Raw genomic sequence first — 17,405 nt, forward strand, 5'->3', positions numbered from 1 at the left:
CTCCTCTCCAAACTCTGCTCCCTGGATGTCACTCTTCAGCCACTGAGGCGGAAAAAGGTTGTCAGGCATGGAGCAGGAGGGGGGCCCATGCCAGACAGACGGGGGCAAGGAGGTGAGGGATGCTGACGGACATTTCAGTCTGAGCCAGGCTCCCCACTGCCCCCGCATTCCTCCTGGGGACAGGGAGGGGGGACAGGGAGGGGCTGTGACTGCTGGCTGCTCCCCATCTTCCAGCCAAAGGCTGGGGCCGGGTAGCCGGTGCCCAGACAGGGAAGACCACTCCGCTTGCCCCCCTGTACCCAGAGCTGTCTGCCTGCCCCGTCCCTATACCGCCACTGCCCTGCCATCCCTCTCACTCAACTCTTTCTTGTCTTCGGGGGCGTGGACCAGCAGGTGTTTCTTGATGTCCTCGGGATTCAGCTTCTCATCCACGGCAACGAGCAGTTTCTGGGCTTTGGCATCCACGTCGCCCACGTCCACCCCACCCTCGTGGTGGAACAGGACATAGTCCCCTTCTCGAGTAGCATAGATGCAGACGTAGAACTCCTCCTCCTTACGAGGGAAGAGGGCACCATATGGGTGAGGGGCCCAGCCCCAGTCGTATCAATTCTAAAATCCCATAGACACCTCCTACCGGGTGAGACCTCAAGGACGAGAGGCCACTGCCTTGCTGGCTGACAGTCCAGCCTGGGCCAGTGTGACCTGCTCTGGGGGAAAGGTCCTCCCTTCAAGTCCTGCTCACTCCAGCACTGGGAAGTCCCCTCTGTTGCCAGCACTGGCTCCTTTCTGCTGCAAATTAAGCCTTTCCCCTCATCTCTGAATTCCCCGCTCTGCACCACCCTCAGACCCTAAAAGCGCAGCTTCAGAGACTTTGGTTGCCCTGACTTTTCTCCAGCAGCTTGATTTCTCCTTTCCTCATTTTAGGATCCACAGGCACAATGCTCCCAGAGAGCAAAGACCCAGCTGGGAGCCACCTCACACATACCTGAGTGTGTGGGACGAAGGGTTCGATCAGGAAGTTCTTGAGGAAGCCTGTGGCCTTGCCAACCTATGGAGATTGAAGGAGATACAGCTCAGGCGGATGGCACGCCTTGCTCGTGGGGAAAGAGGAGGGATGACCCTCTGCTCCTTCCACCTCACCCATCCATCAGAGGTGGGGCCCCAGCACTACTGCCACAACACCTGCCAGAAAGAGATCTTTCCAGAAACTAAGGCAATGGGGTCACAGACCCTTACACTAAAGAAGTCTGCATGAGACCCCCCTCTTCCACCCACTGCCCTTGTGCCAGCCACACTTTGACACTTCTAAAACGTCTCACACCTTTTCCACCTCCTCTGGAGGGTGACAAATGAGCTGTAATGTGGCCCCGCCCCCCAAAGCAGCGATCTGGAGCCTCTACCCCTCTGCTGTCCCACAGATCACGTGCTTGGACAAATCAAGGTTATCGATCCCAGAGCTCAGGCAGGGAGACCCAGGCTCAGGTGCAAGGCTGGGGAAGGGAGAGAGAAAGGAGCTTGACAGGGAAAACTTTTCCGCACAGACTTTCCCTGCTGACGACAACAGGCCTGCAGAGCTAATCAGTTTGAGTGGGTCCCTGGCGGCAGCTGAGGCGAGACAGTCCTCACCCTCCCTCCCTGCGTGTCCCGAAGCCCCCGCCCGCCCATGCGTGCGTCATTGCTGAGTCAGGGACCAGACAGTGATCCATCAGAGGTAATGAGCCGCTCCTGCCCGGGCAGACACTGCTGCCAGCTCAGATGTCCCCAGCATCTCCCCCCGCCCACTGACAAAAGCCAGCTAAGAAGGAAGCATAAGGACCTCCCTGGGGACACTGCTCAGCCCCCCAACCCTGCTGTCCTCTCCCCAAAGGCCTAGGGGCATGAAGGTCAAGATCCCTCCACCCCCGAGCCCGTGTATAACTTCAGGGATACCTCTTCATCCAGGAGAGCCAGAAATGGGAAATTAAACAAGAAGAGCTGATTTAAGGAAGCCCGGGTAAAAAGGAAGATGGCTCCATCACCACCTTCATCCTACTCTGGGGAGACCAAGTCAGCAGCTCAACGCTGATCCACAGTCACCCCAGATGGGACAAAGCCAGGTATGGACAGCAAATGCTCCCCGGCTTAAGCCGAGCCTTGGTCCACTCCCTCCCTTCAGTTCTCCAGCTCCCTTGGGGAGAAGAAAAAGAAATGCAATTTTATTTCTGGGCATTACTTAGCCTTCCTAAGCCATATTTCACTTCAACTCTCACCTACAGAGTTGAAATTAATCAACAAACTGGGAGAAGACAAGAACTGAATTGACTCTTCAGTATTAATTGTTTCTTCCTAGATTCTTGGCCCAAGATCGTTTCTGCCTAAATGATTCTGCATCTCCCTTCAAGTTCTTTTTTTCCCTTTATCGTTCCTCTTAGGTATGCAGGTCATGGCGAGCTACCCTACCCTTTCTGGTAATTGAAAAGAAAGGAGTTCCCAGAGTAGGTCTCAGAGTCCCATCACCACGACTGTTGTTAAAGGAACAGACTATTTCGGCCTGGCTCGGGTTCCTCAGGCTCAGCTTCCCTGTAGCACGTGGGATCTTACTTCCCCGACCAGGGATAGAACCTTCATCCCCTGCATTGGAAGGCAGATTCTTAACCACTGGACCACCACAGAAGTGCCTGTAATACTTCTACTTGTACAGCACATCTCACCATTCCCTGTCAGGGGAGCTCGGAATGAGCATCCAACTGGCCCTACTACATAAGCCAGCTCTGCAGGACTCCTGCCCTCCCCAGGCTGCAATCGGACCAGTCGCGGGGGTGATCCATAGGGTTGCAGATCTGGAAGCAGCCATGTTTGCTTCTGTTACCACAGCACATCCACCCCAACCCTACACCCAGACTCACTGTAGCCTCCTGTCCCAGGCGTGGCTTCAGCCAGGACTTGACTCCATCCAGAGTGAGGTTGACCCCAACTAGGCCCAGCTTTCCACGCCGTTTGATCAGCTGGTCTGGCTTGACCACCAAGCTCTGGAACAAGAGAGTTGGTTTGCTTGTTTTGTGTTTTGGCTGAGCCATGTGGCTTGTGGGATCTAGTTCTCCAACCAGGAATTGAACCCAGGCTCTTGGCATTGAGAGCCTGGAGTCCTAACCCCTGCAGTACCAGGGAATTTCCAAGAGGGGTTTGTATTTAGAGCAAAGAAGGAGAGGGAAGAGTTAAGAGGTAATAGTCTAGGGCCCCAAAGCACAGGATAGCCTGGGTGGCTTCCAATTCACCCCACCCCCAAAGTAAATTCCACCCATCTTCAAGGTCAGCTCCCAGAAGCTTCCTTCACCTATCCCAGCCAACACCTTTGACAACCGGGAATCTAGAGCTGTCCTGGCTCAGGATAGGGTCTGGCACAGAGTAGGTGCTCACTGAATACCTGCTGAATGAGTAAAGGATTCCCTACCCTCCCTATGTGATATCTTAGCTTCATTCAACACCTCAGAATATGGACCGGCACCCACATTCCAAAAACAAAGAATAGAAAGACAGAGCCCTGGGGTGACAAAGCACCGCAGAAGACATCTGGTCAAGACATCCCTATGTTTGAACCCCACCTACAAGATCTACAAGCAGCCCCTGGCCACTGCTCACACACCTCCAGTACCAGGAAGTTTACCAACTGCCTTTGTGGTTTGGGGTTTGGGCTGCCTCATAGCAGAAGGAAAATTGCATCCCTGAACACCCTCCCACTCGGCCCCTCACTGGTCCTAGTTCTCTGGGACCTGCCAGAGACGTCCAAATGGATCTACAGAGAGGATTCCCTACTCCGGGTGGATTCCATCAGCCATTCTTCACAAAGTACAGCATCGCATTTCCTCATGGCCCTGACATATTCCTGACGGAGCAGGTGCTTTTTACTGAGCATTTACCAAATGCCAGGCAGCAGACCAAAGACTTTCCAGGCATTATTGCTAGTCCTTAAATTCACAGGGTGAGTGGTTTGCCCATATGACAGATGGGGAATCTAAAACTCAAGAGAGGTGAAATGGTTTGCCCCAGGCCACATGGTTAATAACCAGAGAGCCGCCACCCGGACTCCAGCTGACCAGTTCCAGTCCAGGCGCAGCACCTCAGCGTGCGGCACACAGGGCTGAACACAAAACGCGCTCAGCCCCCTGCACCCTGCCCACCCAGGCAGGCCATCTGCCATCACACGTTCTAAGGGGACATCTGGGCCTGGAGGAGGGGTCTGGCGGGACGGAGGGCTCACCTGGCTGAGCAGCCACGGGTGGTCCTGCAACAGGCGGGCCCAGTCTGTGTCAGGGGTGACCCGGGCGTACTTGAAGCGGTTCTGGATGGCCGAGGTGGTGCAGATGTACTTGTAGAGGAGTTCTTTGCCTGTCTGCTCAGAAATCGCCTTGGCCGACATGGCTACAGAAGGCCCTGCGCTACCTGTTGGGGAGAGAAGGGCTGGTCAGAGGGGGCAGGGAGATGGAGGCGCTACCTTCTCCAGCAGGACAGACCCCCACCCAGCTGCCCCAGAAGGAAGGATGGAAGGGAGATCTCAAACAGCACTGACCACAGAGAGAGCGGATTAGAAAATGATGGGTGAGGACAGAGGGTGGAGAAAAACAAAGGTGGCATTTACGTCCCCGGGGACTCATGGCCTCTACTCTCCAGGCAAACTAGTTCACCCAAGAGCACATTCACGAACATTCACCCTGGAGCAAAGAAAGCTGGATGGGGAGACCATGAATAGCAGGGATGTGACCCAAACCTGAGTGCCTGTCCCACCCGAGATGGGCACAAAGACCCTGAAATGCACCCTCTAGTTCTGTGACCTGCGGGGAACACAGTTAAATAGTGTAAGACTGGCCCTACCCCTCCTCCATGTCTGGTCTCCAACACACTCAGACTCACTCATTTTACACACTCACACACATCACCAGCCCAAAGGCTGGGTAAGCAAGTCTATTTAGCCTCACGCAGGACCAAGCCCCCCAGGAGTGAAGAGGAAGAGTTATGTCAAAGTCCATTTCTCCCAGGACACCAGACTCCCACCCAAGTTCAGAGCTGACACAGGGCGGGAAACTGTGACCTACAGTGCATCCCACCCACCCCGCTGAGTCATCCAGCTACTCATTTAGAGCAAAACAGAGACCTCTCTGGGAACCACCCATACCGGTCACTTCTAACCGACCCAGAACTGGGGGAAGAGAGGCAGAAGCCATCCTGGGTCACATGTAGGTGAGCCCGGGGAGGTGCATGGAGATTGAGAGTCCTATTTCTTATTTTTATTTTTGGCCACACCACATGGCACGCAGGACCTTAGTTCCTCAACCAGAGATCAAACCCATGCCCTCCGCAGTGGAAGCACAGATTCTCAACCACTGGACCGCCAGGGAAGTTCCCACAGCCCTATTTCTTAGATGAGGAATAAAAGCTCAGAGGGGTTAAGGCAACTTGCCCAAGAAGCCTAATTAATACGCAGGGGTCCCGAGGCTTGAACTCAAACCCTCTCACTCCTGGTCCCCGGAAAATCCCACAGTCAGCCCGAGAGAAAAGACCACTTGTCCAGGAGCCAGGCCATTTCCCCCGTTCACCTCGTTCACCTCACAGAAGGGTCTGTGATGACAACTTCACCTTCCCTCCCTGTCACTTCGTCCTGACACACCCCTTCTCCCTTAGTGCCTGGAGCAATTTGGGAAGATAAAGGGTGGGGAGACAGGAAGGGCAAGGAAACTAAGTCATTCATGCCAAGAGCTTGGCCAGATCAGGAAGTCACTCCTGTCTCTCCAACAAAGATCCAGAATTGAGGTTGTTGAATTTACTGGGAGAGAAAAGCCAAGTGTAAATAAAGGAGGGTGGAGCTGAAGGGCTGGCTGCTTTACATATTCAGGAAGGTTGGTCTCTCCATTTCCAGCTCAGGGAAGGCCAGAGTTTCTGGGGCCACTCTGCACCTCCTTTCCAATTCGCCAGGCTGGGCTTCAGGTTCTAATCCTGGCTTGACTGGCTGGCTGAGCCTCCCAGCTATCCTCCAGCAAGGCACAAAGGGTGCATTCAGTCTGGTGTCTGGCCCAAAGGCGGGTAGCTGGGAAGGGGCTCAAAGGAAACGTTCCCGTTTCTCGCCTTCCCCTGGGATGACTTCCGGCTCCTTCTCAATATGAGTTTCCAAAGGAGACACCTCAACCAGCCCCACTGCCCCATACCCCTCTATCCCCCACCCACTCCAGCTCCATTTCCCAACCTTCTTGACTCAGACCAGAAAAACTGGTCCTGAAATCAGATGGGTACATGCGCCCCTACCCTCTCCCAAACAGAGTGCAACCCAGGGCAGATCAAGCAGATAAAGGAGAGAGGAGCCGCTGACCACCCTCAGTGGTTAGGACACATCAGTTCAGTTCAGTTCAGTCGCTCACAAGCTAATCACAAATTCCAAGAGAAAGGGAGCCCCCCGCCCCCCGCCACCGCCCCCTGGAAAGAACCTGGATGAGAAAAGGGACCTGCAACTGAAAAAAAAAAAAAAATCACAATTTCCATGAGCCTTGGTTCAGATCTCAAATTCAAGAACTCATCTCTGTCTGGTGCTCAGGAGAGGCATGGGAGAGCAGATAACAGGGGAATGGCACAGGATGGAAAAGCTTTGCCAGCTCACCAAAACACAGACTGGCCACCAGAGCACTTTGGCATAGATGGGGCAGGCCCTCTCAAGGCCAAGACAGAGAATTTATAGGATAGAGTAAAAAGACAGGGAAAGAATCTGGCCTCTGCATATTTACCAAGACAGAGTAAGAAGGCTCACAAAGCCAGGGAGTGGACTGGGTGGCAATAAATCACAAGTTTAATCATTCGGGGGAGTCTCTTGAGGGTAGTGGATCTTAACTTATTTGAGGTCTCAGACTCTTTTGAGCACCAGAAGAAAAGCCCCGAAAAATGTACACATACCCAGTTTTGCTTATCCCTTCAAGATGGTGACCTGTGACCATGATCTGACAGCCCAGAGACCCACAGCTAAGAACAGTGGCTCAAGCGACAAAAGCACTTAAAGTATAAACCTGTCCGGGCTGGGAACACAACACACACACACACACCCCACTGCGGAGTCTTGGGCTGCCTCCCCAGTAACTGAATAACTGTATGTGCTGTCAGACTGGTCAGAGATGGTTTCAGGGCAGAGCTAAGATCCTAGGGGTCCACTTTGGGGGTCCCAAGAACTGTTACCTAGGTAAATTTGGGGAAAATCACGACAGGGGACCTGAACACACACACACACACATTCTCTCAATGGAAAGGAGGGCCCTTCTGAGCTGAATGGGGTCTTTTCTGCAGACAGGATAAGTGAACCAGAATTGAGTTCATCCACAGCAGCCATGGAGGGCAGAAGTAGCCCACAGGGAGGGATGAATGAAAGGAGTCTGTTCCCCAGGACTGTACCCCTGGGACACAGCCAGTAGAGAGGAACCACTGGGGATGCTATGTAGGGTCTCTGTGAGAAGGATAAAGAGCACTTATTCTAAGGTTAGTATCCACAGGAGTGGTTTTGTTTCTTTTTTTTGGAAAGGCCAGGCAATCCCTGGAGTAAAGAGAGGGACAAAATTCTGAGGGTCCTCTACTGCAGCAAATATAGTGGAGAATGGGGGTGAAGACACCTACCACCCAGCTGAGCTCAAGAGCTGTTCCCATTATCATCTTCCAAGCTGTTTAAGAAGCTCTTTAAATATTAAAAGAAAAAAAGAAGCAGCAGCAACAGCTCTTTAAAAAGTGAAAACACCCCTCTGAGCAGCTGGGTCTACCAGCTGTCCTTCACCCATCATTTCAGAATTTCAGAAATCCAATGATCTGAGCTGGCTGAAACAGTGCAAAGTTAAAGGGTGGAGAGGGGTGGGCTGGTTGACCGAACAATGCTATGCACTGCTTCCCCGCCACCCCCCACCCCCCGCAAAATCCTCTTTCCAGGCAGACTCCGGAGGACCACCTAATGGTAGAACTCCTTTATCCGCCAAGGTTGGAAAGGGCAGCAGGCGCTGGGACTGGCCCTCTGCCAAGCCAGACAGGAGGGTGGCGGCAGCATCCTCCAGCCCCTGGAGGACCTTGTCTCGGCCAAGCTCGGCATCAACGCCAAGGGTGGGGAGAGAGAAGGGCACCCCGACCATCTGTCGCTTAGCGGCTGGGCCTGACGGCACCCCCAGAGCGAGGAGGGTTCTCCCTGCGCCGTCCATCCAAGGATAGGTCCTCGTGGCGAGGCCTGGGGCGGCCCTGCCAATGTGATCCTCGGCGGCTGCGCGCCCTGCTCGCTCCTTCCACTTTGGCGCGGGGCTCAGTCGACTCTCCACAGAACTAAAAGGGAGGGCCTGAACCGACTGGTGAGGAGTAGGAGTGGGGAGACTAGCCACCGCTCTACCTCCTTTGACCGGCATCCGATGGCGGGGGTGGAAGGACCCAGATCGGGGCAAGAAGTGGCCACAGAAAGCCCGATGAGGCTCGGCGACTAGTCCCGGGGTGGGGATGAGGGGAGGCAGTTACAGGCGATGTAATACGGCGGAGGGAAGGCAAGCAACAACGGCGGCCAGCCTTGTGCAAACTCCGGGAACTAGAATGTGGAGGAGTTGGGGCGGGGGAGGGGAGGGCGACACGAGGCCACCGGCCGGGATCCCAGCGAAGGCTAACCTAAAACTAAGACCCCCAAAACTCCAAGCAGGTGCAGGGAGCGCGCGTGAGCCCCAAGCCGGCTTCGAGGGAGGCGGTTCCGGGTTGGGGGAGGGAAGCAGGAAGCTCCTGGACCAGGTGGGGTCCATCTCGCGAAAACAGCCGTCCGCCACTCACCTCTCCGAGTAAGTCTGTGCGCGGCGTTCAGGCTACAGGCCCCAAGTCACCGCCCACTGCTAGGAGCGCTCCAGCCTCCCGCAGTCGCCGGGGACCTGGCTTTTGTCCGGGCGCTGGCGGGCTTCTCCCCGCCCCCATCGGCACACAGCGCGAGCCGCCGTGCCATTGGCCACACGCACTCCCTAGCCTGAGCCCCAGAGCTCCTCCCAATTCGCTGGCTGATATAGCCCCGCCCCCCGAGGCCAGACCCCAGAGTTTGCTGGGACTTGTAGTCCCGCTGGTGCGTCTGTCCTGGACGGCTGGCGGGCACCGCCTCTCCGGAGCCTGCCGAGCCAGGGAGGGGTCGGGGGCGGGGCCTCTGGTGGGGAGATGGGCCGGGCTACGCAGGGAGGAGAACATACGAGGCTGGGGGCCATGGCCTGATCGCTTAGGAGGTGGGCCTAGAGCCGCTGCGATGGGGTGTTGGGGAGTGGGGGCTGGGGTGTTGGCCGAATGGGCTGTATCGCAGCCTTGGGGACCCAGAGTCTCCTTCCCATCTCGCTTTGGGAGAAACTGACGTCCGTATCCTGGCAACTTGAAATCGGCCACATCGAACCCAGATGCTTAGACCTGCTTTTTGCAAGACTGCTTGCCCATTTGCACGTGGACCCTCTTCCTGAAGCTGGTGGAGCGAGGCTGAGAGCAGAGACTAATAGATGAGACCTCCCCCTGTGAGTGGGATAGGGCGGAGGACCGCGTGAGCAGGCGGGGCTATAAGGGGTCAGTCACCACCTTGCGTCAGTCACCACCACTCATCCACTCACCTGGGCGCACAGAGCAGAGAATTCAATGAGAGATTCTAGCGCAAGGCTGGGGCCATCTCTGCTGCTCGGGCTCCCCGCCCCGCCCCCACTATCTCACGCTTAGACCAGAGGAATGAATGAACTGCTGCCTTCCCCTTCTTCATTACCGGGGAAACAGTGCATTTTCCAAATCAAAATCTGGGACACCCGGTATGGTGAACATACCATATTGGTGAACAGGTATTGGTGAACTTGTGGGACAGAATTTTTTAAATCAGACAGTCCTAGAAACCAAGACATAGATTTACTGCTGAGACATCCTGGAGCTTTCCTATGTCCATCCCAGTCCTCTGGGTCTCTGGAGCTGCTCCCTGATCCTAACAGCTGTCTAGCTCCAGGAAGGAGGATCATGCACTGAGCAGCTCAGGTGAAAGGGTCAGCGCAGTGTGCAAACAGACCACATGTCTGTGTTCCTGCCAGGCGCTGGGGTCACACCGTAACAGTGTTGTTACCACATTGCTGTACACAAAAACCTCGCCAAATCCCTCTCCCCGGAGTCCAGTCACAGCCAAGAACAGGGAAGCTACACTTGTTGGCCATGCCTGAACAAAGTGATCCCTGATGATGTCAGTTTCTGGTCCAATCCCTCACAGGCATCTTTTTGAAACAGCATTTCCTCAGCTCCTCTCTCCTGTTGGTCATAGAGAGCCTTCCACTCCTACATGGAATGAATTCCACCTCTACTCAGAATCTCCCCAAATAGCACCCATCTTGGAGAAGGATCACCTCTCCAGAGCTAAAGAAAACACCTCTTGTGAAGGTACTCCTTTTCTGGCCTTAGCGGACAGCAACTCAGGATCTTTGTGGGCTAATGGGAAGACTGAAGTCAGGGAGAATCCACTGTGTAGCAATTATCCCCCTGGTTAGAGAGATACAACCATCCAAACAACAAGGTCCTACTGTATATCACAGGGAACTATATTCAATATCCTGTGATAAGCCATAATGGAAAAGACTGTAAAAAAAAAATAATACATATGTATAACAATCACTTTGTTGTAAGCAGAAATTAACACTTTGCAAATCAACCATACTTCAATAAAATAAAAAAAAAATTACACATCCAGAAACAGGCATTCAGACTGTAATAAACTTTGTACATCGATTTGACAATATTGAGAAAATTTTTAAGTGCACATGTCCACAGCCCCAGCAGTTCCATTTCTAACAATTTATCCTTCAATATATTGCAGATGTATTTTCTGGCCTCTCTCCAGCACTTTCAGTAGGGCCTAGTATCTAGTCAATAGGCTTGCCAGGCGGTGTTAGTGGTAAAGAACCCTCTTGCCAAGGCAGGAGATGTAATAGATGCGAGTTCAATCCCTGGGTCAGGAAGATCCCCTGGAGTAGGGCATGGCAACCCACTCCAGTATTCTTGCCTGCAAAATCCCAAGGACAGAGAAGCCTGGCAGGCTACAGTCCATAGTGTCGCAAAGACCCAGACATGACTGAAGCAACTTAGCATGCATGCACCTAGTCAATAAGTATTTGCTGAGTGATTAAATTCCCCATCTCAATGTTGCTGGACCCAGGTTTTGACTAATCCTGGACAGAACAACAAGAAAGTTACTATCCAAGGAGTGGGAGAGGAGAGGTGCTGACCAGGGGATCCGTGAGCCAATCATGGAGGTTTTTCAGTTCCCTCAGTGGGCTCATTGCAGACCCCCAACACTCCCCAGACTCCCTCATTACCCCACCATGCCACCACAGAGGCTCCTCTGCCTCAAAGGAATCAATTTGGACCCCCTATTCTTACCTTTCTGTTCTCTGACTTCAAAGATTTAAACTCTTCTGATTTTCCTATTTGAATCACCTCCCTCCTCAGCTTGGCAGAGGACAGGTCCCTGTCCCTGGGTACTGTTGATGGCTTCAGGCTGCAACAGCTTGGAGCAAGGCTTGGGTTCCCAACCAGAGGTTGGGGTTGGGTCGCAGCAGTGAAAGAACCAGATCCTAGCCACTAGACCAGTGGTCAGTGACAAGGGCCCTGGCCCTTTGGATTTGCGAAAAGAATTTCCATGAATACAGAAAGTAGTGAAGCAAGTAAGTATTTATTAAGAGGAAAAAGAGTATAGTACGTGTTGGTAGGCATACCAGCAGACTCAGTGGAAGAGTCCCTGTGTTGCACCATTATGGCAGTTTAAATCACTTAAATGGGGCAATTCTTCCAGTTTTCCCTTGGCCAATCTTTTTTTTTTTTTTGGCCAATCATTTTGATTTACCTGGTTCACAGTCCGTATTTGGTACATCTCAGTGTCCTTCCATGTGTGCACACATCTCTTAGCCAAGACGGATTCTACCACAAAGACTTATGGGTAGAGCATCCCTTGACATCACTCCTCCTTTGATTCCCAAGGATCCTTTCTGAGCACCTGTGGTCAGGGAGGTCTCCTGACTTCGGGAATAAGAAATACGTGGTCTGGGCAGGGCTCAGCCTCCTCCCTTAATTGTCCTGCTATTCTTGTATTAAAGTTTTGGTCCACAAGGAATGAATCTCCAATTGTTTTATGCTGGGGGCAGGGGGAGGAGGCATTTACCGCCTGCCTCACCATCTTTGTGCCTAGGCTTTGGGCATTCTCTCTCAGTTTCAGAAGCTTTAGTCTGGGGACTTCCTTGGTGGTTCAGTGGTTGAGAATCTGCCTTCCAATACAGGGGACTCGGTTTAGATCCTGGTAAACTAAAATTCCACATGCCACAAGGCAGCTAAGCCCGAACTAGAGAGGCCCGCGCTTGGCAACTACTAAGCCTGCACTCTCTGGAACCCATAACAAGAGAAGCCCTGGCACCCCAACTAGAAAAGCCCCCATGCCACAGCGAAGACCCAGGACAGCCAAAAATAAAAACAAAAAGAGAGAAGCTTTAGACTGCCTAACGACTCCTCCCTGGATTTTAATCCATTTTAGCTAATATTTATTGAGCACCTACTATGGGAAACCCAGTTCCCTACCACCGCTTCAGGTGAAGAGGAGGGAAAGATAATCCTATCCAGTGCATCTCCCCATTGGCTGATGTACCTCAAGACTCAGCTGTGTGCCTGTTCATTATGCCATCCCCTGTGCCTCACAGGGAGCTAGGCACATATTAGGCACTCACTGTATGCATGACCGAATATCAGCTGGATTGACTATGTGAATGAAGGGAAGGAATCATAGGGGAACAGTAGGGGGGAGGAAAGAGAAGATGCAGCCAGGAGGAGGGTCTATGAGAGTCTGGGGTTCTAAACCCACTTCTATCACGCGACAGCCATGGGTCTCTGACCACAGAGACCCGTCATTCTCCTCCCTCTGGAGAACCAGGCGGAGTTCTCACTCCTGCAACACTCATTTTTTTCCCCACAACAGTTGGAACCAAGGGCGAATGTGCTCTGGGGAAGTGCCCCAGGGAGGGTCCACCAGAGCCAGCATCTGTGCTCAGGAAATATTTCCCAGCCAGACCAACTGATTCGTGGCTGGCCTCTTTCTAGTCATCCTCAAATTTACCACCCTCTGTGTGCTTAGTCGCTCAGTTGTATCCTACTCTTTTTGACCCCATGGACTGTAGCCCACCAGGCTCCTCTGTTCATGGGATTCTCCAGGCAAGAATACTGGAGTGGGTTGCCATGCCCTCCTCCAGGGGATCTTCCCAACCCAGGGATCAAACCCAGGTCTCCCACATTGCAGGCAGATTCTTTACAGTCTGAGCCACCAGGGAAGCCGTCACCCTGTCTAAAAAACTGCTGCCACTTCCTCCCTACCAAGTGTTTTTCTGTGACATTCCCTCTTCTTTCAGGAAACTTTCCCCTAAGAAGGCAGTTGACCACTTCCTTTTCCAAGACAGAACCTGTGCAACTTCTCCCTAACAGATCGCTCACCTTCAGCCTTTACTTACCGTGTTTTGCCTTATCTCTGAGCGGATTCATCATTTTTCCCTCTTGTCTCTCTTTGTCATGTTCTGTTTTGGGGATGTAAAGGGTAGGTAGAAGCAGAGGTCATGATGTACAGATAAGAGATGTCAAGTTCCATCAGGGCCACAGTCTCTACCCTGACACCAATCTTTTTTTTTTTTTTTTAATTTGTTTATTTGGCTGTGCTGGGTCTTAGTTGTGGCACACTGGATCTTCGATCTTCATTGTGGCATTTGGGATCTAGTTCCCTGACCAGGGATTGAACCCAAGCTCCCTGCATGGGGAGTGCAGAGTCTTAGCCACTGGACTACCAGGGAAATCCCAACACCAATCTTAAGAGACATCCTGGGATGTTGGGAGGCCTCATCTAAAGCATGGGTTGTGTTCATCGCTTTCCCTCTCAACTTAGGTGTTGCCTCAAGGATGCACAGCCCCCAAGTGCTATGTATTCAAGGCTCCTTGATGACAGAACCAAAAGAGACCTCAGAAGAACCCTAGTCCAGTTCGCTAATGTTACAAAGGAAGTACAGGGAGAATTGAGGTCCAAAGAGGTGACCATATTGCAGACAGGTGTCCTTATTGCAGATGGGAGGGCAGATTGATGCAACTAGTTTGGAAACCATTTAACATTATCTTATTAAGTTGAAGAGTCATATACACGAAGACCCTGCAGCTCCACTCCTGTGAATGTATCTCGTAAACATATGTGCCAGGACACATATACAATATTGTCCAAAAACGAGACAGAGCCCAGATGTCCTTCAACACCTGGCTGGCTGGATGGTAGTGTATTCATACTACAGGAAACTTGACAGCAGGAGGAATGAATGAACTACACACAGCTACACACAGCAACACGAATGAATCGCATAACAGAATATTAAGCAAAAGAAAGTGGAACAGCAAAAAAAAAAACCACAGTTATAGTAAGATTCAAATCACATGGAACCCTGGAGAAGGAAGTGGACTCCAGTGTTTTTGCCTGGGAAATCCCATGGCCAGAGGAGCCTGACGAGGTACAGTCCATGGAATGAGTTGGACACGACTGAGTGACTGAGCACACACATAGCACACAATATAAGGACCAGCTTTTGCTTTTAACCAGTTCTACCACTCCTTTGGAAAGTCATTTCTGACAATGTCTTTAAGTTTGAATTTATTGCTATGAGTTGAGTATTTACTAAAGGTCTCTTTTTTTGTTGCCTTTGCTAGAGACTTATTACTCTGGGTAGACATTTTGAATAATCACATAGAGTTAAAATAAGAAAAACTAAATTGTATTATTTGGAAGGGATACATAGTTGGAAAAACTGCAAAAAAAAAAAAGGCATGGAAATGATTACTGCTTAAAAAAAAAGAAGAAGAAGGATAGTCCTTCTTCCATTCAGTGAGTACTTACTGAACTGCAAAATGCCAGGTACTGTTCTGAGCACTGGAGCAACAGCGAATGGAACAAACAAAAATGCTCACCCTGTGGCGCTCACATTTTATCAGGGGAAGCAGCAATAAACAATCCATAAAATAAACAGAGAAGTTATAATAGTATCTTGAAAAGTGGGGCTATGGGAAAAAGAAAACAAACAAACAAAAAACAGAGGATAAAGAATTCCCAAATCAGGGAAGGATAAATTAGGAGACTGAGATTAACATATACACACTACTGTATATAAAATAGATAACCAACAAGGACCTACTGTTTAGCACAGGGAACTCTACCCAGTATTTTGTAATAACCTATAAGGGAAGAGAATCTGAAGAAGAGTGTGTGTGTGTGTGTGTGTGTGTGTATAATGAAATTTCTGTGCTGTATACCTGAAACCAGCATGATGTTTTAAACCAACCATACTTCCATACAAATATTAATTAAAAAATAAGTAAATGAATAAAGAATTTCCTCATCAGAGGTTGAGGGCAAGTAGGTTACAGTATTAAATAGGGTGGTTAAGCTTTGCCTCATTGCAAAGGAGAGATTTGAACAAATACACAAAGGAGGAGAAAGAGTCAGTTAAGTAGTGGGAGGGAGCCTTCCAGGCCAATCCAGGTTGACTGGGGCTGAGAGAACAGGCAGCATGAAGGTCCTGAGGAAGGAGTCTAGCAGGGGTCTTCCCATGCAAGGAACAGTGAGGAGGCCAGGTGGCTGGAGCTCAGGGCATGATGGGGAGAGTAGCTTTTACTCTGAATGAAATAGGGGACCACTGTAGGGTTTTACACAGAGTGACATGATCTGACATATTTTATAACTCTTGGGTTTTTGGGGGGTGCTGTGCTGAGTCTTCATTGGGGTGCACGGGCTTCTCTTGCAGTGCACAGGCTTAGTTGCTCCAAGGCATGTGGGATCTTAGTTTCCAGACCAAGGATCAAACCCGCATCCCCTGTATTGGTAGGTGGATTCTGAACCACTGGACCACCAAAGAAGTCTCATCAGAGCTATTTTAGAAGGAATATTCTGACACCAGCGTTGAGAAGAAAGAGGGCAAGGATAGAATGTGGAGACCTTGTTTACAAGGATCTTGATTAATCCAAGAAAGAGACCATGGGGCTCCAGCCATGGTAGTAACTGGAAAGATGGTGGTTACCTGTGCAGGGGGTGGCCGTGCAGGGGTGCAGCTTTGGTTGGGGAGGGGTCTCACAGGGAGCCCTTGGTTGACAATATGTTTTTCGACCTACCTGGGTGATGTTTATATAGGCGTTCATTTTATAATTATTTATTAAATTGCACTTATGTGTTTTATTAATGTTTCTGGTGTTGCTATTGTTCAGTTGCTCAGTCGTGTCTGACTCTGTGACTCCGCGGTATCTATATTCTAATTCACAATAAAATAAGAAATAAAGAAGTAACCTAAGGAGATCAGCTAGTAAATGGCTGGGACAGATTGGGATCCAATTCCAGTGACTTTTACTCTACCAATCCAATCCAAAGCATGGGGCCCAGCTCAACTTACCTATATTCTGGTGTTGTAGCTTAGGGCAAACCCTGTCACCTTTCCCAGGTCCTGTGTTTCATCTGGGAAACCAGGCAGATACTCTGCTTCCTCCCTTCTTCAGATGCTGTGAAGATCACAAAGTGTTTCGTAAGCTGCCAAAAAGCACACATTACTGTTATTATTTTATTGGATTTTTAAAAGCATCTCTATTGATATAATTGAAGTATGATGAAATTTACACATTTAAGGTACACAGTTTGATGAGTCTTAACACATGCATGCATGATGAAAATGTTACCACAATTAAGATCATACACATAGGGAATTCCCTGGCCGTCCAATGGTTACAAATCTGCCCTCTCACTGCCAAGGGCCTGAGTTCAATCCCTGATCAAGGAACTAAGATCCCAAGAGCTGGGTGGCATAGCCAAAAAAAAAAAAAAAAAGATAATACACACATCCTACATCTCCCAAAGTTTCCTTCTACTCTTTTGTAAGCAATCCCTCCCTGTCCTAACTCTGTGTTCCCAGGATACATCATTTTTCTTTTGGGCAATAAAGATTATGTTTGCATTTTCTAAAATTCTATATAAATGGAATCATATAGTCTTTTTTGTATGAACTGTTTTGTTCAGCATAGTTTCTTTGAGATTTATCCATATCATGCATGTATCAATATTTCTTTCCTTTTTACAGCTAAGTAGTATTCCATCACGAAGATAAACTATGATTTATCCATTCACCAGTTGATTGGAAATGTTTCCACTTTGGGGCTATTACAGATAAAACTACTATGGATGTTCTCATACAGCTTTGATTTCTCTTGGGTAAATTCCTAGGAGCAGACTGGCTGGGTCATATGGTAAGCGTGTTGAACTTTTTTAAGAAGCTGCCAAACCATTTTCCACAGAGGTTAAACCATTTTACATTCTCACCAGCAGTGTATGAGAATTCTGGTGGCTTACCGTC

At 50.5% G+C, this 17,405-nt stretch overlaps 1 protein-coding gene across 5 annotated transcripts in view; it reads right to left on the reverse strand.

Moving 5' to 3' along the window:
• The window catches only part of ACLY (ATP citrate lyase), a 42,483-nt gene extending 33,353 nt beyond the window's left edge, over window positions 1–9,130 (reverse strand). For 2 of the 5 annotated variants that reach the window (XM_069603722.1, XM_069603721.1), the window contains exons 1-6: window positions 8,827–8,953; window positions 8,239–8,270; window positions 4,238–4,424; window positions 2,886–3,008; window positions 986–1,048; window positions 362–552 (exon numbers count right to left, since the gene is read on the reverse strand). In XM_069603722.1, the coding sequence (XP_069459823.1) occupies window positions 362–552; window positions 986–1,048; window positions 2,886–3,008; window positions 4,238–4,424; window positions 8,239–8,270; window positions 8,827–8,928 (698 nt within the window). In that variant the 5' untranslated portion in view covers window positions 8,929–8,953. Of the gene's footprint in view, window positions 1–361; window positions 553–985; window positions 1,049–2,885; window positions 3,009–4,237; window positions 4,425–8,238; window positions 8,271–8,790 lie in introns of all 5 variants that reach the window. The other 3 variants (XM_069603720.1, XM_069603718.1, XM_069603719.1) reach the window with 2 other exon arrangements.
• Window positions 9,131–17,405: the final 8,275 nt, after the last annotated feature.

Source organism: Ovis canadensis, chromosome 11 (assembly GCF_042477335.2).
Source record: "Ovis canadensis isolate MfBH-ARS-UI-01 breed Bighorn chromosome 11, ARS-UI_OviCan_v2, whole genome shotgun sequence".
Lineage (NCBI taxonomy): Eukaryota > Metazoa > Chordata > Mammalia > Artiodactyla > Bovidae > Ovis > Ovis canadensis.